This window comes from Anser anser (assembly GCF_964211835.1).
Source record: "Anser anser genome assembly, chromosome: 1".
In the NCBI taxonomy this organism is placed as follows: Eukaryota; Metazoa; Chordata; class Aves; order Anseriformes; family Anatidae; genus Anser; species Anser anser.
Genome location: NC_139720.1, coordinates 6622782 through 6644622, shown reverse-complemented (window position 1 = coordinate 6644622; position 21841 = coordinate 6622782). Strand labels below are relative to the sequence as shown.

At 38.9% G+C, this 21841-nt stretch overlaps 1 protein-coding gene across 4 annotated transcripts in view; it reads left to right on the top strand.

Annotated features, from left to right (window-relative positions):
- Positions 1 to 19097, top strand: part of UPF2 (UPF2 regulator of nonsense mediated mRNA decay) — a gene marked incomplete at its 3' end in the record, with an annotated part of 63022 nt that extends 43925 nt beyond the window's left edge. For 3 of the 4 annotated variants that reach the window (XM_083819770.1, XM_083819771.1, XM_083819772.1), the window contains 5 exons: positions 424 to 522; positions 1253 to 1420; positions 6068 to 6209; positions 9972 to 10092; positions 17777 to 19097. In XM_083819770.1, the coding sequence (XP_083675896.1) occupies positions 424 to 522; positions 1253 to 1420; positions 6068 to 6209; positions 9972 to 10092; positions 17777 to 17786 (540 nt within the window). Of the gene's footprint in view, positions 1 to 423; positions 523 to 1252; positions 1421 to 6067; positions 6210 to 9971; positions 10097 to 17776 lie in introns of those variants that run through there. The other variant, XM_083819769.1, reaches the window with a different exon arrangement.
- Positions 19098 to 21841: the final 2744 nt, after the last annotated feature.

The window sequence follows — 21841 nt, the reverse complement described above, 5'->3', positions numbered from 1 at the left end:
CCAAGAGGTACGTTAAAGTACTGTTTTGTTGTCACGTTGTGCTTTCCAAATACTGAAGGATGTTATTTGTCTTAAAAACACCATCTAACTTTATGGGCTTCAAGGAAAAGTTAGACTGGGTGTAGTAGGGATAGAGATTTTTCTTTGTGATGCTGTCATACCTAGACTGTCGTACCTAGAATATGTACATACATGCTAGTACGTTCAGAAAGTTATGAGTGACCAGCCTTCATAATGCAGTAAATATCAGAAATATTTCTTCAAGAAAATAATCCAGACAAAAAACATTTTTCTTTACCAATTTTTTTGAAACTTTTGATTATGTATGTCATGGAAGCAATGAAGATTTCTTTTTACTTCTAGACTGAATATTCGTATTTCTGAAATTGATGTAATGGAGGGTTTTTTCTTTCATTGTAATAGGAAGTAATGATTAAAGGAGGAGGACTTAAACATGTCCCTTGTGCAGAAGATGAGGACTTCATTCAGGCATTGGATAAAATGATGCTAGAAAATCTTCAGGTATAAATCTTTTTCTTAAAGTAATGTAATTAGCTGTGCAGCTACCTTTACTTATTTATTTTATAAGTAAATGATTAATGCATAGCTAACCATACTAAAAAATGTTTTGTTTTTTTTCTCATGGCCTTTCTTCTGCAATTGGCATGCTTAGATAAGTAGCGTTCAGACATTAATAGCTTGGCCAGTGAGAATATACGACATGCTGACATCTTTTATTGGTTAAATAATAATTGCATCGGATATTAGGCAACACTTCTGACTTCATTGTAGACTACCCAAGCTTAGCTTATAACATGTCTGAAGTGTAGCTGCACTTAAATTTACATTACCTCTAAGTGCTATGTATGGTTTTCAATTGCATCTGGTAAATACTTGAGTACTGCAAGCCCTGAATGAGGACTTTATTAATCATATGCAATAAAAAACATCCTGAATGTATGATTTCCATTCTCAAGTATCACTAATCACTTCTCTAGATTTCTTTCCTTAAAAGGTTAGGTTATCCAGAATTCCTTTAAAACATGAAGTGTTCTGTCACTGTAACTTTCTTCTTCATAAGGAAGGAAAACAAGGAAAAATGTAATAAAGCTTAGTGAATATTTATATATATATATATTACTCTGCTTTCTTGGAAGGTTAAGCTTTTTCTCAGTCATTAAAATGTGGATGTTATTAGACTTCCTGACATTCTTAGCATGTATTATTTTTACAATTTACATCCTTTTAACAGCAACGGAGTGGCGAATCAGTTAAAGTACATCAGTTGGATGTGGCTATTCCCCTGCATCTCAAAAGTCAGCTGAAGAAGGGTCCCCCGCTTGGAAGTGGAGAAGGGGAGTCAGAGTCTGGAGACACAATGCCATTTGTCATGTTAACACGAAAAGGCAACAAACAGCAGGTAAGAGTTTATGTAAGGTATAGGTTTTCCATTAAAAAAAAAAATGAGCAGCAGGGAATACTCTTTCACTTTTTTAAAAGTCACTCTCTATATGACTTTGGAAGTCAAAGATTTTTTTTTACTTCTTCATTTTTCTCAGAATAGGATGCACACCTCTTAATTTTTAAGTATAGAAAATATCAAATGCAATTCCTTGGAATTCTTGCTGGTTAACAGAAATCAAGTATAACAATTCTTTGGTTAAATTGTACCATTATTAATTTTTTGTTCCCTGAGTAAACCTATAGGGACAATGGTATGTTTTCTTTTTTAAATACTGTTGTAGATAAAACACGTGGTTGACAAACAGGCACTGAAAGTTCAAAGGAGCAGGAAAGAAAAGGTGAAAGAATATTGTGAAGTCTCAGAGATTCTGCAGATTTTGCTGAAAACACATTCAGCTTTAAATCAAAATATGTTTGCTAAATTCAATTTCCTAAGTAACTGCTAGTTGGCTGAATTTGTTCAACTTGGAAGACAGTCATTGTCTGAAGGCTTTTTAAGAGGATTCTTCCTGAATGAGCTGAGTGAATGTCTCCAAAGGTTAAATGGAAATCCTGTTAACTTAAAACAAAAGCAAAACAAACAAGCAACAAAAACCACTCCTTGCTTCATGCAGCAAAGCTATACATTTGTCTTGGCTCTTTTCTCCAGTATATGCTGGAATGTTCCTGGATCAGTAAATGCATAATACACAAATACCTAACACTTAACCACATAAAGGACATATAAACCATGACAAGAAATTTACAGATGACTTTTTTTAGTTGTGTAAATTGATGATAAAAATGAATGACTCTAGTGAGCTTGTGGAAAGCAAGAAGAATCCATTATTTCAGTCCATTCATCTGTAGCTTTTTTATTTAGATCTGTCATTGCTTTATTTTTGACTTATGTTACCTGAATTTTTGCAGTAGCGCAGAATAGTAGAGGTATATAAGCTGAAACAATCTCTTTTTCCCTCTCAAATGAAAGACACTTTAAAAATCTGCAGAAAGCGAGAAGGTCTGTTATCACAAAACACTGGAGTAATGTAATTTTAAATCTGTTTTTAAGCTTCATTATTCTATTAAGAAAACGCTGTGCTAAGTACGTGCTTTCAGAGTGTAAGTAATGATACCTGTTTGAGTAGGCATGTACTGTGTGTATTTAGCAGTGATGATTAACTGGTTTTCTTACTACATTTGTTTGGTTATTCTGTTGTCCTGGAACTTGAACATTGTGTATAGAGTTCTACAAAAGTTGTAAGTGAGGAATTCTAACTGCTGTCATTGAGTAGGAAAGGGATTTAGAGAACGTTGTTCAAAAAATGTTTGGCTTTTTCAGGATAACTTACTGGGAATATCCAAAGTGACCAGGAATTTTAGGATCTGCATATTCTCAGCAAGGGGAAAATATTGCTGGCATTCTATGGCTTGAAAAAGAAAGCACAACTTGTTCAGGAGATTTCCCTCCTCCTTCCCCCTAGTATTTGCTTTTGGGAGTAGGCTTTTCCTGCCAAGACTCCTCTAAGTGTTTCTAGAAATTATTTTTTTTAAAAAAAAGTCACTCTATACACTACTTCATTTTTTTGAGTCAATGAAAGGCTTCTTTGTCCATAATTTTGCATTCAGAAAAAAATACGTCTTAGTAGTCATTTTTATAGAAAAATAAGCAGGAAAGAAGAGGTGGAGTTTAAAAGAAAATAATAGTTTCTTAAAGTATTTTAAAATCTGTGAGCAGAATTTGTACTGAGCTTTGAAGTGTTGGATGTATAATTTACTGGTAACTTAGCTGTAAACTTTTCAGCATTTTAAAAACAGACAAAAGGATTATGCAGACAACATGGAAGGCTGTAAGTAATTTCTTATCCTTACAGTCAATCAAATGGTGACCATCACCACCTCACTGTAATGTCAACTAATCACTTCCTGTCTTATCAGTTGGCTCGATCTGTGCTCTTTGTCAAAGGCACTGCAGAAACTGGAAATCACAGCTGTAAAGGAAGTACTTGCTGATGAAAATGGAATGCACTGAGCTTCCTTCTGGAGGTTAATATTTGATAGTTGATGTCCAGTTGTTAAATGCTCAGTTCACATGCCAGTGGTCTGCCTGATTTTAGTGGGACGTTGGCTACCAGGTGTTTGAAACAACACAACTGATTGCTGTTTACCAGCAGCATATAACCTGAATTAATAGTCATTGCAGGCTGATAACAGCAAGGACATCATAATTTATTCTCCTCTGTCAGACTGCGATCAACAGCAGCAGGTGGTAGGAAGAATATCAGGTAGACCAGGGTCTTATTTTTACCTGTCACCTACAGTATCCTTGCATGACAAAACTGACAAAAGTAGCAGCAGTAGAACTCAACGTGGATGTTAGAAATCAGACTGTGGCATCACGAGTTACCCACAAAAAGTGAGAGAACAAAGGGAAGTAAAGAAATGCATCATAAGTGATGAGATCCAAGGTATAATACCATTGGATGCTTTTTGAAATCATCCAAGATTTATGCCAGGTAGATGTGAACACAGAGGAGATTTAGACTGTCAAAAAGAGAGTCACCTAACAGCAAGAAATGTGGTTAGTACCTAAGGTAAGATTTCCTTTCATTTGAAAGATTTTTAGCAAGATAGCATAAAAAGGTAATATCCATAGAATGGTCATCTGGCCTTGAATGTTCTCTTTTCTCAGTGAAGTTTTTATCAAATCTGTAATCTAATCTGGTCTTCTGAGAGATCATTTTTAGTTCATTCTTCAGTTTGCCATCTCAGAAGTTGAATTCTTTATATTCCGTCCCCATTTCACAGATCTTACAAGAGGTTGTCACTACACCTCTGTGCAGATTGGAAATGTTTCATTAGCTCAGTAGTCACATCCTTTAGTGATTGTCGTCAGTGACTTGATGATTTCAGCTGACAAGCATCAGGTTGCCTTGAGATAGTGACTCAGTGATATTTTGTTAATTACCAGCCTGTTGTTTTTTTGGATCCGTTTCTTTCATCTGCCCCCATTATATATTTCACTTTTCTTTTTCCTACTGTGAGCATCCTGTCTGGATACATTTACCACCCACCTAGACACGGTAAATCCATAGAATAGACAAAAAGCAAAGGATGCATTAAGATGGCTGAGGAGCTTCATGGTGGAGCTAGGAAATGATTATTACCATGAGATGCTGCTAGTGGACTGGTTAGTTGCTTCTGTAGGTTGTGTAAACCTCATTTGAGAATACCTGGGAACTTGCATAGTCTGCTCAGTAACTACAGCTTTTCTCTTGGAATTTCAGGAACTTTCATTTTCATTTCCTACATAAACCTTAATAACAAGCTTGTATTGGCATTCAATATGACTGATACTTTGCTTAATAAAAAAAAATCTTTTGCCTCATCTAAGTAAACACTTCTGTTGATAGGGTTTTATTTTACCCATTTTTTTCAGTTCTTTGTAAGAGTCTATCTTAACTGCTTGAAACAGTTTATTTGCAAATGTAACATCTGAGCACTTGATATCTTCTCACACTCCTCATTAATGTGCTGCCAGTGGGGCTCTGCTCCGTAATAGGTACTTGGAGCTTTTTCAGTAATTACTGCGTGAAATACTACGTACATGCAGTGAAGACTGTTTACTACATAGCATCTCAACAGAGGTCTTGTTAATGTACCATTTTGTCTGCGGTTTTGACAGCGTAGCAGAAGAGAACGCTGAAATTTGCCTGTTTCTATTTCTGTGGAAATAGATGATGAGAACAAGCAGCGGGATTCAGAGTAGTTCGTGGAATATGGAGTGTGATTATCTTTAAACGCATTATCCTACTTATAGCTTGGCAATATTTATTTCTAATGGAGATGCAGTTGAAAGGGGAAGTGAAGTTTTTCTGAACCTTTTCATAAACTTTAGCGTTAAAGGGTTTCTGAAAGCTATTGTTTCAGTTTGAAGTCAGATTAAAAATTACTTTTTGGGATTACTCTAAAATATTTTCCTGTGGCAATATGAGCGTGAATTTTGAGTCTGAGGACAAAGAAAATATATCCATCCCTATGTGATTTTCCTAGCACTAAGGAGCTAGAATCATCCATAGAAAAGAGGAGTACTCGCCAAGGAATGCTGGAGGATACCTGAAATCCTCAGAACTTCTCTCCTCTGTTATCACAAGGGGTAGTAGTAGTAGAACTTCTGCTTAGGGGTTTCATCTCTTTTTTGGAAGAAAGAGAACTTCGTAGGGAGATGCAGCTTTCTTGAGCCAGCTGTGGTGGTTTTATCTCAAGACCAGTGTAATTCACTGCGGGGATGTCTATGTAACAAGGCTTGTATCAAAATAAGAAATAAAGCATATAGCTGTGTGTTGCTGGTGAGAATTTTTTTCCAATTACTGGTGTAATTGTCTATTGCCTTAGCAATGCATCAGCCTTTTTTGTGTGTTGTGTATGTCTTCAGAGCATCCAACTACCTTGTATTTTTCTCATGTGTCATTAAGCAAAGTAGAGCTTAAAAAAAAAAAAAGGGAAAAATATTTTTCAGTAGAAACTTCTACAGAAGGTAACTGATCATAATATAGAAATAACCATTACCCTTCTGTCCTTTTTTTGTTCTCTGATGGGCACTTAAACGTGTTTTCACTTGCAGTTTAAGATTTTAAATGTACCGATGTCTTCCCAACTTGCTGCAAACCACTGGAACCAACAGCAGGCTGAACAGGAGGAGAGAATGCGGATGAAAAAGCTCACTTTGGATATCAATGAGCGGCAAGAACAAGAGGACTACCAGGGTAAGAAAATAACTGAGTACTTCATTTTCATCCTCAGAGGAACTTTCGTGGATCTGCAGAAATATCTGTGATAATTAGCAGTAGAAGTTCTGAATATTATTTTTGTAATACTTCATGGAAAACCTGTACTTCAGCTCTTCATTATATGCACGCTTTACTCTGTGCTCAAAGATGTTTTCACAGCTCTCCCATGAAAGGGAGCTTTTAAGTGGGTCTCAATAAATCTAAGCATTTGTTTAGTTTGGGAAAGGGGATGAACTGGGATCACAGTTTCCTTGAAAATAAGCCTATTTTTTTGTATGTGGAAAAAAAAAACACAAAATTAATCTGATGTTTGTGGCATTGTCTCCATTAATGGAAGAGAATTGAGTTGGATACAAGAGGTATTCACTCTGTGCAATTTAAACTCTGGTTTTTAGGTATAAATACACAAGGGTATTTGGGGTCTTCACATTAAGACCTGCAAATACTAACTGGTAACCTTTGCCTGAGAAATAAGACTGTTACTCAGGTGTTCCAGGAGCCCTAAAAATAGAAAATGTAAGAATACATTAATGAAATGAAAGTTTCATACAAATTATAGCTTTAAAAAGCAAATTAGATCATGTATAAACCAAGCATTTTGGAACATGGACAAATTGAAATAATTAATACAACAAATCATATGTAGTCCCTAAACTAGTGCACATGTTTTTCTTTTTTTTTTTTCCAGACTATTTTCCTTGTCTTACTGAACTAGTAAACAAAGCCAAAACAAATAAAACTGCAGGTATTCAGTTCTCATGTTAGTTTTTCCATTTAACATCTCCAAAGTTCCTGCTCTATTTTTTTTGCCGTGAAGATGTTGCAGTCTGGTGGTAATCACAGTATAAGTAGTTAATTATCAGGAAATCTCATTTAAGCTATTTAGTGAAAGGTCATTATTCATTAAGAAATGGGAAATTTAGATTAAAGCAGCAGATCTAATTATATATTAAAAAAAAAAAACCACACCATGGAAACTAATACTTCATTCAGGATTTTGATAATACAAGAACTAAGCTTGTAATCCTGAAAAGAGGAGTGTTTTTCCAAAGTAAGTGCCTACAGAGTTGTGAAAAGGTTGTACGATATATTCTTAGCACTAAATGTTTTACTCTGCTTAAAAATTATTTTCCAAGACGCTTCCCTCTTGTAATGTCAATTGATGAAAAAAAAAGAGAAACAGTAGACTTCAGAATTAGACGCTGAAGTGCTTTTTTCAGACTTTTTATGGGGTTTCCCTCATTAATGACTCTTCTGATATTTTTCTGATGGTCAGAGCATTTGGTTTATTAGGGCCTGTCATGTGAATTTGTGGGTATCTTTAAAAATCAGCCTGTTTAATGTAGGATTTTATTGCGATCAGTTGTGAATCGTATCTAAAAGATGATCACATTCATTTCGTCATAGTGAAATGAATCAGACAACCAATATTAATAGATAACTATTAATAGGCAATTTTTTACATTCACAGATTTTTCTTTCTAGGTGCTGTCTGTAAAACATTAATTCATTGGAAATATCAACAGTCTAGAAATAGGTTTTCTTGTAACTAATACCAGTTTTGAAATTGATTCATTTTTACCTTGATTTTCTTTTGTAGACCTGGGTAACATGCAAAGTAAAACCAAACTAAAAAGGACACTTTAATTACACTGGCCAAATAACATTCCTGTTTGGCATTATTTTTAATTACATATAAAATAAATATAAATAACATGCAGCCCGTGGTTCCTTTTGAGGGTTCCTGTTGAGGAGTCAGCTTGCTTGTAACAAGTTGGTACACATACGAACACACTGACATTTAAAACCAACTCTTTCTTTGTTTCAAGCTTTGAAGTTACCAAGGGTGGGGGAAAGTCATAATTCCTGGAAGAGTGCCTCAAGGTTGTCCGAACTTTTTCATGTACATTTGTTGTTTTTTTTTCCATCTACACAGGTTAGGTAATAAATGAAAACTTACCTGCAAAGCACTTCAAAGTATTACTAAGTAATTATTTAATATTAGTTAATGTTTATTAGTATTACACACACTTTAATGCGAAGAAGCATTAGGAACTGGGTGATGCTAACTCAGGCTAGTATTTTTGTGTACTTTTTTTCCTTCACTAAAACCAAAGATGGGTGACGTGCTCAGCCTAGCTAATATGTTGTGTTCCCTTGCCTTTTCTCCCTCCTGTTATCTTCTCAATTACTCAGTTTCTCATGTTACTGACTTGTCACAAGCTCCACTATTTTCTTTTACCTACTGTGTGGAAAACAGAAGAGACAGGTACGCACGTGCTGGACGGTTCGGTGCTTGCTTCTAGCGCCTGTCTGGCAGTGTACCATCATCTCCTGTTTTCTTCCTGGTCTTGACATTGCCTTGTTAGAGATCTGTCCTGATAAACAGAATTGTTTCTGAAGGATGTAACTTCCTGAAGTTTACAACTACAAACTATTCAATGGTTTTCTTGGCCTTTTCTGGGTGTTGATAGGGGACATGCAGCATACAAATACGCACTTTATTAACTGTTGACACCAATATTGTATATTAAATCATTCATAGGTTTGCAGTTTCCCAAAAATCGAATGGATAACTTACGAAGTGCGTGCAAAGCTTTCAGTAAGTGGTGATAGAAATCTCACCAGTCTCCAGTTCTGACTTGTGCAAGTCTTCCCGAGAGTGGTGGAAGTTTGTTTCTAACGGGTGGTGGGCATGTGTCTCCAATACCAGCCTGGAGATTAGCAGAGATTACAGAACCAGACAGAGCAGACTTTCAAAGATAAGCTGTTTAGCAGCTCGTTCCACCTTTCCCCTTCAGCTATTCCATCTGTTTGCTGAGCGGGGTAGATTCTTGCACAGGTGGACTGTCAGAACTACTTGCCATCCGATGTGCTGATGGACAGACAGAGGATATGTGGAGGTTCTTGTGATGTATTTGTAATTACATCAGATACTTCATAACCATTAACTTAATCTAGTAAAGACCTATTTTTTTATCACAACAAAAATGAAGTGAAGCTTTACCAGCTGTCAGCACATCATGCTTCTACTTAAACTGAACAAAAGCTGGGTGTCCAGGGCTAAACTGGTAACTGCAGGCTGCTCTCAGCATCCATCTATTTCTTCCCTCTGATCACGTAGAGCAAAATTCCATCCCAAAGACAGCTGGTGTAATGTAGGTCAGCTGAGTCACCCTCTTCAGGTCTGTCTCCTCTGTAAAAGGATCCTATTAGGACTAGTTTAGACAAATACCTGACTTACGGATGCTAATTTCGGACAAGTTTCTCACTGTGTCTCTGCTTGGCAGCAGGATTGTCCAGTTGTTACCATTTCAGGGCAGTTTTATGTTAAGGCTTCCCACAGTGCTGTGAACCTTTGTTCCTCGTCATTGATTCAGTCGGTGGTGGCTGCATTCGGAAGGAAAAGGTCACGGCTCCCTTCTTAAGCACCTGTGATGAAAATCATGGCTGGCAGTTCCTTCTGTAAGAACATCTGGAAACGCAAGTTCACGTTATGGGGTAGTGTGGATTTGTCAAAGCTGTCTGTGCAATTTCAGTAATTTAAAAAATAATAATAATAAAATGAGCTGCTCTGGAATAACATGAGAAATATTAACCCTAAAGCAAAAAAAAAAGTGTAAATAATGTCTTTTTTTTTTTTTTTTACTTCGTGGCTGTGAAATGTGATTGTGTAAATTCCTCTTTAAAAAGATACATAACAAATGTATTTAACTTTCTTTCTGTTTGAAATTACAGAAATGTTGCAGTCTCTGGCACAGCGTCCCGCTCCAGCAAATACAAATCGCGAGCGGCGTCCTCGTTACCAGCATCCGAAGGGAGCACCTAATGCAGATCTAATCTTTAAAACTGGTGGGAGGTAGGACAATCTTCCTCTAAATGTGGTATTTCTGGTTCTAGGCAAGTAATTACCTTCATAATTGAGGCAGATAATGATCTGCATAATGCGAGTAGATTTGTTGGTTTCCTTTCTAAAGCATTCTCTTAAAATACCGAGCAGTGTTTTGTGCTTCTAACGTGGTGTCTGTGAATATATCCTTGACAGAGGTTGGGAAGCCGGAGGATTATTTTATTCAGTAGTCACTATACAGCTTTAATATATCCCTGTGCCTTCTCTCACTCAGATTAAGCTTGAGAAAAAAACTATCAAACTAATGTTGCAGCACAGATTTGAATAGGCAGAAGTTCAGGTGAAATGCAGTGTTTTCGTGTTTCTCTTGGTAAAAGTTAATTTTGGAGGTAGGTAGATGAGAGCAACAGTGGGAAGGGACAAGTTTACTAAGTGGTCTATCTTTGTAAACTAGAAATAGGTTAATGTATTATGTTACAGTAATATTGCCAACCTCCTTCTGGTACATTTCTGTAAGCATTTTTATAGCTCTCTGGTTTCTTGTTCCAACAAGCCCTTATACAGAAACCGCTTGTATAAAAAATCCTCTTTTTTGAAAAAGGACTGCATTTTAACTTTTTTGAAGTACTAAATGTAATTCAATAGAATGATTGTTCTCCATTTAGCTTTTCATTTCACTGTGGCCTAATACTGTCATAGAAATAAAAACTATTGTTACACTGAATTGCTGTAGCACCTGCAAGTGTTTTTCAAGTAACTATGCAGTCTTCTCTTGCAGGTCTTCCAGTTATCTGTCACAAATACCTTGTAGCCTGTGTGACGACGAGCACACTGAAGTTGTTCTTTAAATATAGGGACCAGATCATCAAATATGATACTTCTATTTTTTTAATCTATCTATCTAAAATTTACCAGGACAGTAGTTCTTTTCAAAGGCTTCTGTTTTCAAATGTTTTAGGGAAAACATAATTTAGGATTTCACTGTAAACTAGGTCAGGCATTGTCCGGGGAACAGTTTAAGCAGTGTTTCCGTGTTCAAATGTCTGTGCCATGTGCTTGCAATTCTGATATAGTTTTGTCTTATGTAACTTACTCTTTGTTCCCTTTAATCTATAAGCTCCTTAAAGCAGGGACCAGGAAGTTAGTTTTAGTGAGCATATTTTATTTGCTTCATAGTGCAGTGCTCAGGCTTGCAGTCATGCATCAGTTGAGCCATCCTAGCCTGTAGTAAGGAAACAATACTTTTTTTTTTTTAACCTGCAGTGAAGGATGCTTAAGCAGAGTTTTTATTTATGGAAGACTGGGTCTAGCCATGGCTTACCACCACTAGTACAGGCTGTGTGTCACTTATACATTTAAGAGCTTCAGATTTATGGCATATATTCAGGATTGTCTTCTGACTTTGACAGGTGAATTGCAGTATTCCTGCCTAGACTACCCTCTCTTTCTAGTCAAGACTACCCCACCAGCTCCTGTGAGGACACTAGAGTATCTTGCTGTTTGTTCAGAGCAAAATTTTCACACTGAGCTTTTCATTTTAGCATCTGTTTGAAGAAATCTTCACTCTTTTGTATGCTAGAACCAATCTGTGTAACAGTCTGTAATATTGGTGGTAGGTGGACGGTTGGACTGGATGATCTTTGAGGTCTTTTCCAACCTTAGTAACTATGAACTACAGACTTGTTTACGTGATGAGTGAGCTAGTTCTGGTTGTTTCTTTGTGTATGAAGACAGATCAGTTGTTTTCTTGCAACAGTAACTCTAAACTTACCGAAAATAATCGTGTCTGTTCCCTTCTTTAAGATATGCAACTTTTTATTCAAAATTTCCTCAGGTCGGGGGTAATATGAGCAAGCAAATCTCCTTGTTGATTCCATTTTAAACAACGATCTGACAGGTGTTTTACCTTTACTTTTGTATTGCTGAACGTGCCCTAAGCACCAGTATTTTTATTTCACATATCAATTAGAAAGTTGGGTCCAAATCTGCCTATCGTACTAGATGATTAAAAAATGAACAAAGGTATCGCTGGGTTCTCTCGTATGTTTTTGGCCATAAACAACTGGATCTGGCTTTGCAGTTAGCCCTACTTTTATAGAATCATAGTAGCAGGAGTTCAGGCTAAGTGACCTCCAGGGGGCCCTTTGAACCTAAAATTTTCTGTGATTCTATTTTGGTCTAGCAGGGTCCTAAATAAATAATTTAAAAGATTATAGATGAGTAACTCACACCAACCTTCCACCCACACGTTTGGCAACTCTCACCTGCGATAACACCACAGTAAATGGAAGAATGAATTAGTGGCAGTGGCTGTAATGCATGAATCACTTAAAGAGAGAAATCTTTTATAGTCATTACTCTTATTTATTAATGTTCTGTTTCTGTGGTGAATTAAATGCAATGAGACTTCCAGCTGTTGTCAGATTTCGTATTATTAGTTAGTGTGTGCAAAATGCTGCATCAAAAATTAGTTTCTTGCTCTTTATTTGTAATCACCTGCTTGTATAACTTCAAGTTAAGACCTGCTAATCATACAAGGAGAGGATTTTGGGGGGGGGGACTCGAACTTTTAAGGCTGACTGGCCTTGAACGTAATTTACTCTAACACCTTTAAAAGCAGAGTTCCTTGACTTGCTTAAGCAGAACTCAATGGGCAACAATTTAACAACTCTCATTCTTGCTTCCAGTTCTTCAGCCTTACAAGAAGACTTTGGTTATCAAACTGTTAAACTGGGACTTCAGGAAACTCAAAATCTACAAAAGTAATTTTTTATGATGATGTTATCAGGAAAATACTCTTTTACAGTTTTGGAGAACAGCCCCTCGCTTCACTAGAAAGCGCCTTTCTTATCTTTTAAAGAGGATTGAGATCCATTAAATGACTTGCTCATAAAATGGAATATAAATAATTACATTTTATGAAATCTGTTTGAAAGCATACGTTACCAAGAAAGGAAAAAAGAATTACACTGAGAACTTCGAGTGTACGGAAGTAAGCTTTACCAAGGAGGTTTTTAACTTTAATAAGACTAGTTAAGTCTAGTCTTATTAAAACTAGTAACTTCAAAACTCTGCTGTTTTGAAAGGGTAATAAAGAAAAAAGACTTGTTGCTGTGAAAAGGCCCGCTGAGATGCGTGCGTAAGCTGACAAACTAAATCATGGTTAAGTTAGTTGATAATTTCAGCTCGGCTATTTGCATCTGACTCTTATTTCTCTTTAACCCATTTAATGAAGAAATATGAAGCATGAAGGTAATAACAGGATGCTAGGATTTTATTAGCTAAATATTCTCATAAGAGTATTTTATTAATGCTGAAAAATCAGAGTATGGATAATAAGGAAAAATGTGAATAGAACTTCATGGTTTCGTGTTTCAGCTGCTGCACAAGAATACTTCGTGCATCACCCACCATGTAGCTGAGGTATTGACCAGTGTTGCATTTTGAAGCTTTCAATTCACGTACTGAAACACCAGAATCATGGGCAGCCAAAATCCGATTGCTCATATTCTGTTAGCCTCACTCTAGCTGTCATTTTTTTTGACTAGACAAACCCTTGGTGTTGGTGTGTCACTGTCTTGAGAATTGACACACGTATCCCGTGGTTCATCACGCTGTTTAGTTGTCTTTTTCAATGGTCTCTTGTATTTGTGTCCAAAACATGGGAAGATCATCACCGTAGCAGTAGTATTTTACTCTAGGTTCAGATTTTTTTTTGCTGTAAAATTGTTCCCATCTTCACATTCAAGGTATCATAAAAAAATAAAATATTCAGTGCTCTATTTAATTACGTGCTAGGTCAGTTCACCCAGTTCTTTGCCATTTTTCCACCAGCAGTTTAATCTTATCCCTTTCTCAGTTGTCATTTTTAATCCTGTATTACATCCTTTTCCCTACTACATACACTCACCAGTGTAACCTTCATGAAAGCCATCCAGAGAAATGCAGACCTCCTTTTTTAGCTGTCTTAAGGGAGGACGGCCCAGGGTAGGTTGGAGGCTGCGTCCTAATTCCTGGAGCTTCTTCTGTCAAACTGCACTGGGACGTGAGGGATAAACACCTCAGGGCCTGGCTTTTCTCTGTCTTGGCAATACGGTGCTTGCTGGGCTCTGCAAATACGGGTTTGGTGTGTAGGCTAGGCTCGATGTGAAGAGACTTGATCAAAATCATAGTTTAGAAGGAAAGGAAGGCAAAATTTTATTTACAAGTATACACACTTATTAAAGACTTTTGATTTAAAAAAAAAAAGACATACTGCTTATAAAGAAATAAACCCTCAGAACTACAGTTTTTGGACTCCTGGAACCTACCAATCCTCAAAACACCTCAGTTTGTATATCGTGACTTTGATTTGATTTTATATGGGAGCATTTTATTGTTTGAAGAGATGGAAATACGAAGTAACTTGAACAACTTAAAATTCTCTTCCTTCAGTGAGTCTGGGTTTTGCAGATTATTTGAATCGATAACGTTCAGAGTATGGGAGCTGATAATTCAGATTTACGAAGAAATGGCTGGGGCACCTTAGGATCTTAGTAGTCCAGAAACACACACTCTGAAATAGGATGGGTCCAGAGAGCATATTCTTGCACAGGTGAATTGATAGCAGCTATCTAAAATCCAGTGCTCCATTTTTCAATACACCATGGCTAGGTTAACGTTCTACGTTGTGGCAGTTCAGTTTTGCTGTTGAGAGCTCTTACTCCTTCCAGCGATCGTAATGTGCTTGGACTCTGTCAAATATACATTTGTTGAAATTTCTCTCTGTTCCACGTTAAGCTACGATACCTTTGTAATCTGTTACTGCATTAATTGTCCTGGAATCAAGTCCCCTCAGTCTTGCATGATCCCCTTTGGAGACAGGTGATGTCTTGTTCAAGTCCCTAGATCTCTGAGGCAGGAATGAAGTGGGCTGTGGTGCGACAGGTACTTACGTTTCCCAGGTTTTAAGTTAGGGCTGTCTCCAGTATTCTCTCTCCTATACACAGCCACAGAAATCCATGTGTGCTGCTTATTCTCAAAGGCCAGTTTTGTGGGGCAGAGAGCTGAAAGCAAACGTCGGTCGTCTTAAGGCATCTCTGCTGCCATGCAGGGGGGCAGCTTGGAGCAGGAGTGTGACCTTCAGGTGCTCCTTTCCTCCTTAAACAAGCGTCCTCCCTGCTAAAGCTTGTGCATCCAAACACAAAAAAAAAAAGCATGTTCAGCACAAATAAGGCACCCAAAGAAAAGAACTGTTCCTGGAAAAAAAAACATTGTTTAAAATGGAAAAGTAATTTTCAGGTGTTCGTTGGGTTTATTTGATGTTGTTTGGTTTGGTTAATGTGATGGAGAAGGAACCAGGCAGTACCAAAGCCGAAAGTGGGCATGGAAAGCAAAGCAGCAAGGGAGTTTTGAGAGGTGTTTGGAGGCTAAGGAAAGTGCCTGAAGTCTGTGAAGAAATACGTGACTCCAGAAATACACAGAGCAGTGTGGGTTGCTGGGGGACATAAAGGGATTAGGGAGTAGCGTGCAGCTTAATCTCAAGGACCTCACACGTTAAAAAGTAGTAAGTTTTTTTTTGCATGTCATCTTGTGATGTCAGTGTGCAGAAGGAGCTTGTTTTCAAAGTCATGCGTGTATTATCTCAGGCACATTTCAATTTAAGTCACGTCACTGTCATGCTGATGCAAATACTCCCTTAAATTACACACATAATGGATTCTTTGTTATTTCCTCACCTGTACAAATGGTGTAATGTTTCCGAGCATTTTCACAAGTTCCCATTTTCTACTCCAGGCGTGGTTAGGTAAAATGCATCTGGTTTTCTGTCCTATGGAGGATGTAGCCAGTGTTAATACTTACGTGATGCAGTTGAGAAGATGGCTGTAGGGTTGTTATACCAACTGATAACTGTGTTGGTAGCAGGGAAGGGAGGTGGGGAAGTATGTGCAAAATCAAATTTTTGAACCTGCAGTTCAAGCTGTTTTTAATTACAATAATGTACAGACTCGGACCTTGCCAAATATAGGTCTGGATCAAGGTTTTTGAACAGAAGAAGGGGTCATTTTTCTGCTTATTGTCAAAATTACTTGGCAAATGCATAGTTTTTCTGTCTTTAAAAGTCTATCCTGATGATTTTTGTTAGTTTTTTTTTTTAACTGGACTTTTAACTGTTTTGTGCTGTTTACTGGTTTGAAGGGAAATGTCCTGTGAAATACCTGTTTGTAGAAATACTGCTAAGACTTACCAGCACCATCGTGCCCTAATCCTTTGACACACGGCTTGCTCTGCCTTATCTACCACCAGCATGCCATGGCAGCTGCTGTTTGGGATGAAAGTAACTTCTGCTAGGTTAGATGCACGCAGATAGTTGTAACGCTTTTCCCTCCCTCTGCATCAACAGAAAATAACTGTGTTTTTTAGGGGAGGTGGGGAGGTAAAAGCATGATCCTGCAATGCACTGACGCTTGAAGTTTTTTCGCAGTTGGAGCATTCATCAAGTTGAATCTCCTTAAAACTGAAGTTCCTTGCTTTGCAGCCACATAGCCGATGTTGCTGATGATTTGAGTGTGTCAAAAAGAGTTGGAATATTCTGTTATTTAATGCTAAAATGCGGTTAAAACAAAGAAAAAAACCAAAAGCACAGTAAGTTCTAGAGGTGCATCAGCTCAGTACCTCCTGACAAAAACATGGTGTATTTAAACAAAACACAGGAACGCTGAATAACTGAGATACTGAAAAATAAAGCACCGCAGTATATAAGAATACTGAATTACTGTGGAAGCTTCTGTTCCAAGAAATGCAGAAAGTCCTATGGCTAGTTTAACGTGCTTGCGACATTTTTCTCGCAAGATTTCCAATAAAAGCTGGTTTTAGATTAACTTACTGTTTAGCAAATGCTTGAGGTTTATGCGTTAACGTAAAGAATATGACCCGTTTCATTTACGTGGTAAAAGACCTGGGTGTGGAGCCCGGGAACTTCCTTGGGATTGTAAATATTGTCGAATTTTTACTTTGTTTTGCACTAGTAAATTTTATAGCCTAGAAATCAACAAAAAACACGAGCGCAGCTGTCAGCTCCGGTATCTGGGGTTAGGGAAACAAGATAAGTGCTACTTCTAGACTTCCTGGTCATGGATCACGTTCCTGCAAATTCGTGTGATTTTTTTTTCAATGCATTTTTACATTCTTAAGAGAGAAAAACGTGGCTTTTCTGGGTAGGGACCTGTCTTTCAGCACCAAGGGATGACCAAAGGCTTCAATACAGCCGTTCTCTCTAAAAATGTTGTAAACAACTACCTGGCTCTGGGAAGTCCTCTCTAACGCTTCTGCAGTACTCCTAAAAGTAAAGAAATTGTGCACAAAAATGAAAACTGCCTAAAATAACATGCACGTAAATTCACACGTCGTCTCTGCACTTCAGTGACCTAGCACCTTGCCTGGCAGGATAAGGCAGCTCTCTCTGAACAATTTTAGATTGATCTGCTGCAATTTTTTATGTAGGGGACTTGTTTTTCTTGATACAGAGGTCTGCTGTCTGTTGTCCAGCACGGTCTCATTTTAAAATGTGCACGGCTGATAGAAGCGTGTAACCTCCACGTGCTGAGGCTAAAGGCAGATCAAAATCACCATCAACAGATTTCGGGTGGTTGCTGACCTGGAGAGCATTGGATATTTCTTACTGAACTGTTTCGCTTTCCCTTTCTTTTTGTAGGAGACGTTGATCCAGCAGCAAGTGTCATTTCATTAGGTCCTGTATCTCTGATGTTGTGGATAGTGGAGTCCTCCAGCAATTAAATGAGAGCAGTGGACACATCTCAGCATGTCAGCCTAGAGCGTTCAGAATCGAAACCTGGGACAGGCTGGGGCCGTGGGGCAGAAACAGCAGCCTCCTCTCTTCCCCCCCCAAAACCCGCACAGAACAAGTGGAAGCTTCCAGTCATGGCCTGCCAAAAAAAAAAAAAAAAAAACCAAACCAAAAAGCTTTTTGTAACGGGAACCATGTGAGGGTTAATCTTCTCATACGAGCGGAAGCAGACGAATGAGATGGTTAACTTGACCGGGGAGCAGCTCGGAGAAAACAAAAGATCAACCTGAAATTCAGATGGATTCCACTGGAGTGGAAAAGGTCTTGGTGGCGCCCAGTACGTGGGAAAGCAAAGCTGCACGCTTGGCGCAGGCTGCGTTATCTCTGGATCGAGCACTTTGCGTCGGAAGGGTGTTCGTTGGGGGCTGCAAATCTACAGTAGGAAAAAGTAGAGCAAACGGTGAAATGGAAAAGAAAACCCTGACACGTGGGAGAACGTCTCAACCCTCAGATACTCCTCCCGACCTGCTGGTTAAGGAGTAGCCTTCTGCTGCCAGACAAGCGAGAAAGAAGGGGTTGGGGAGCGGGAAGGGGCGAAAAAACACTTAAGAGCCAAGGAGGTAAAATGTCTGTTAAGGTTTTAAATAGGATGTGAAGTGGATTAACACAGGGTGTTGACTCATACTGCTTGGAACAGCCTGACACCAGCCTAAGGACAGGGATATAGTTGAGCCCATTGTATGTATCATTGAAAACCAAAATGTGCCAGTCAGCATAACAGGGGGATGTCAAGGAGCGGATCCAAATATTTTGTTGATCTTCATGGGTTGATAAGCCTCTGTGTCTATTGAAACAAACAAACAAAAAAGTTTAAAAAAAAAAAAAATTTAAATACATCTGGAAACAAGTAGAATTTTTATTTTTTTCTAAGTAGAAATGAGGTTTCTTGGTCTGTTTCTGACAATCTGTTATTTATTAGCATAGATTTTTGTTTGCTTTCAGGTAGAGGTAGTTAATTCAGTTAAGGAGCTCATCTGTATGTTACTAATTCTTTTTTTTTCTAGCTCTTTTAAAATTCTTTTTACCACTGTTTTTGGTTTCTGCTGCATGTAGGAAGAGAGACTTGTAAAATTGTAACATTTCATACAGAAATGCCGCCCGATCTTCACCAGCTTCAGAAATCTGACCTTTGCCAATGCTGCAATAAAGTGTTGTAATTTAGAATTGGTGTCCGACTCGTTACGTTGCCTTTGTTCTTCTAAAATAATGTTTTGAGGAATTCCTGGTATATCTTGGGGCTGTACCTCGGGCCATGCTTTATATGAGAAACTCAACAGTTGGCACCGTACCGAAACAAGAGGACTCCTGCCTCGAAAAACATTCTTGAAACAGACTTGTCTGCTTGGTAAGGAACCAGACCCGCTGCTTGGTAAGAGCCGTGGGACTTTCTTGCTGTTTAGCAAGGAGCTGTGAAACTGAGGTCTTCTGTAACATAACTTATGTTGTCATACGCAGACGGCGGCTTCGAAAGAGATGGCTCCACCGCCGCCTCACCTACAGCAGCCGGTTGTTGCCCTCTTGGGGTCCTGCAGCTCCATGGTGAACCAGACCAGAAGACTGACCTGTGTCGGATCAAGGTGGTTTTGGCTGATTGTGAGGAAGGTGAGTTCCCTCTTGGCTTCTTGCATCGGTTCTCAGTCCGTGGGCTGGCCCCTGACAGGGTGAAACGCTGGTGGGCCATACGTGGACTGACACAAGAGGGAAGCAGAACTCCCTTTGGTGATAAATTGATTGAAAGTGTTGGTGAAATTGTGCACTGATAGCATTTGTTCCCATCACCTGGTGGGCCTGAAATAAAGACAGCACCTTCGGCTTTGCCTAGTTATGTCGGTAGCTCAGTGAGTTTTAAAACATGTAAGCTTTCTGATGACGCTTTTGAGAGAAGAATTCAAGGTTTTGAAAATATACCTACTTAAATAGTCTTTAATCATAGAGTTGAGCATTGAAAGTGGGGAAAAAACTAATTGTCAGAGCAATTTTAGGTCTCCTCCTTTGCCTGCATGTGCTGTAACAGCATTTTGGGACGGGGAAGCCCTGGAATGATCAGTGCACGATTTCCCTGAGGACCTGGCTGGGCAGGATAACAGGATGCTGTTAGGCAGCTTCCAGTTTGCGGAGTATCACCTGAAGTTTTTAGAGCATCCCACACAGACACATTTCTCTAGGTTTCTGCCAGGTTTAGATCTCATTTGCTGTGCAGGCACGTATTCTGGATGTGTGCAGTCACCCCCCAAAAATCCTTTCAAAACTGTCTCCAGCTGCTGTGGTCTCTGCCCTTGGAGAAGGTAACTTCCACGTTGTGGCTGTGGGTTGCGAAGTGCCCCAGAGCGAGGAGTACTTTGCAGGGAGACCGAGTCTTGGTTTCAATTTTGGTGTAAAAAGAGCATGTGGAACTCTTTTCATATCAGTTTTTTGCACTTATATTTGTGCATTTGCTAACCATATTTATAACAGCAATATGGCCATAGAAAGATTACCCCAATGGATAATTTCCACTCCTCAGATGCAGAATGCCTACCGCTTCCTAACAGTAAACTAAGCTTCTAACTCAGGCTCAAACTGAAACTGACTTCCCTTTCTTCCTTTACTGCTTGCTTCCAAAGTCATTTAATTAATCCAGATTGGATAACTGCATGAAAATAAAACATTAATTCATGTGTTAACTTCATTGTGTGTGTATCACTCTAATGTCTTGGATTCTTTGGACTGATGGCAATATTTTTGAAAATTACTTGCTGAAAATATTGTGAGGTCAGCTGGAGGTTTCCATGACTTCAGGCTGAAATGAAGAAGTAAAACAAAAGCATCTCAATGAAACCTTTTGTAGACGAGTTTCAGAATAAATTCTGTAGTTCTGGGGGAAAAAAAAATCTCCCATTGAAATCACTGCAAGTGAAACAATCAGGGTTGAACTTGTTCTCATAGGATGCGAGGATGTTATTTGCTGTTTGCTTTCCAGTTTCCTGGCCCTCCACCGCTGATCCACCAGGCTGACTTCCTGCTTCTTGCAAAAGTTTGGCTCCCAGGTTCACGTGCGGGCGGTTGCTGCAGGGATTGTGAGGCTGCCTTTAATTCTATGCCATTAGAAGGGTTTGTCTTCCTTTGTCTTCCTTTCCAGGTTATCTAATCACCACGGTCAGGTGTGCCGTTTGTTTTTGGTACGGGATCAGGGGAGTAACCTGTACCAGTAACCTGGTCTGGTTGTGCCCCAAACCAAGTCCAGAAAAGCAGGTTTGTATCCGTGCTGGAGCTGTGTAACTCCCAGCATGAGGCAAGGCACCGACTGCTTTTTGCTGAGGGTTATGGCATAAAGCAGAAACGGTATGGGGAATGGACAAAGAAAGTGGCTTCAACTGTTAAGTAATAGGGATCGAAGATGCTCCTCTGCTCCTCAGAGGTCTGCTCGGAGGGGCCTGCAGACTGCAATTAAACAGAATAATTTCTGAACACCTTAATAGTGAATTTCTGAGTATCTTAATAGTGTTTTCAGTAATCACGGGTTACAGCAGCCGATGTTTGGCTTACTCTGTTCTAGACACCACTCTGCTGAAACAAGTACAGCTCACAGCAGTGGCTCTGTATCTCTACAGACAACTGAACCTCAAAAAAGCGCTTCAGAACTGAGCGTTTTGATCGGTGCTCTTATGTAACTGGTGCCTTACCCGGATTGCAGGCTGGTTATTTCTAATGGACAAGGTCACATCTAATACAATCGCTCCTCTTTTCCTGCAGCACAGTGACCTCAAGGGGCTCTGCGATGTCACCGAGGACTCGATGACAAATTCGTGCCCTGGTGTCGCGTGACCAGGGAGAAGACATTCCTCTGGGAGTGCTCCTCCAGGGACGCTGGCTGCGGGCGTCCCCGTGAAGAGGATTTCTAAGAAAGCATTCCTTAACCTGCTCGGAGGTAGC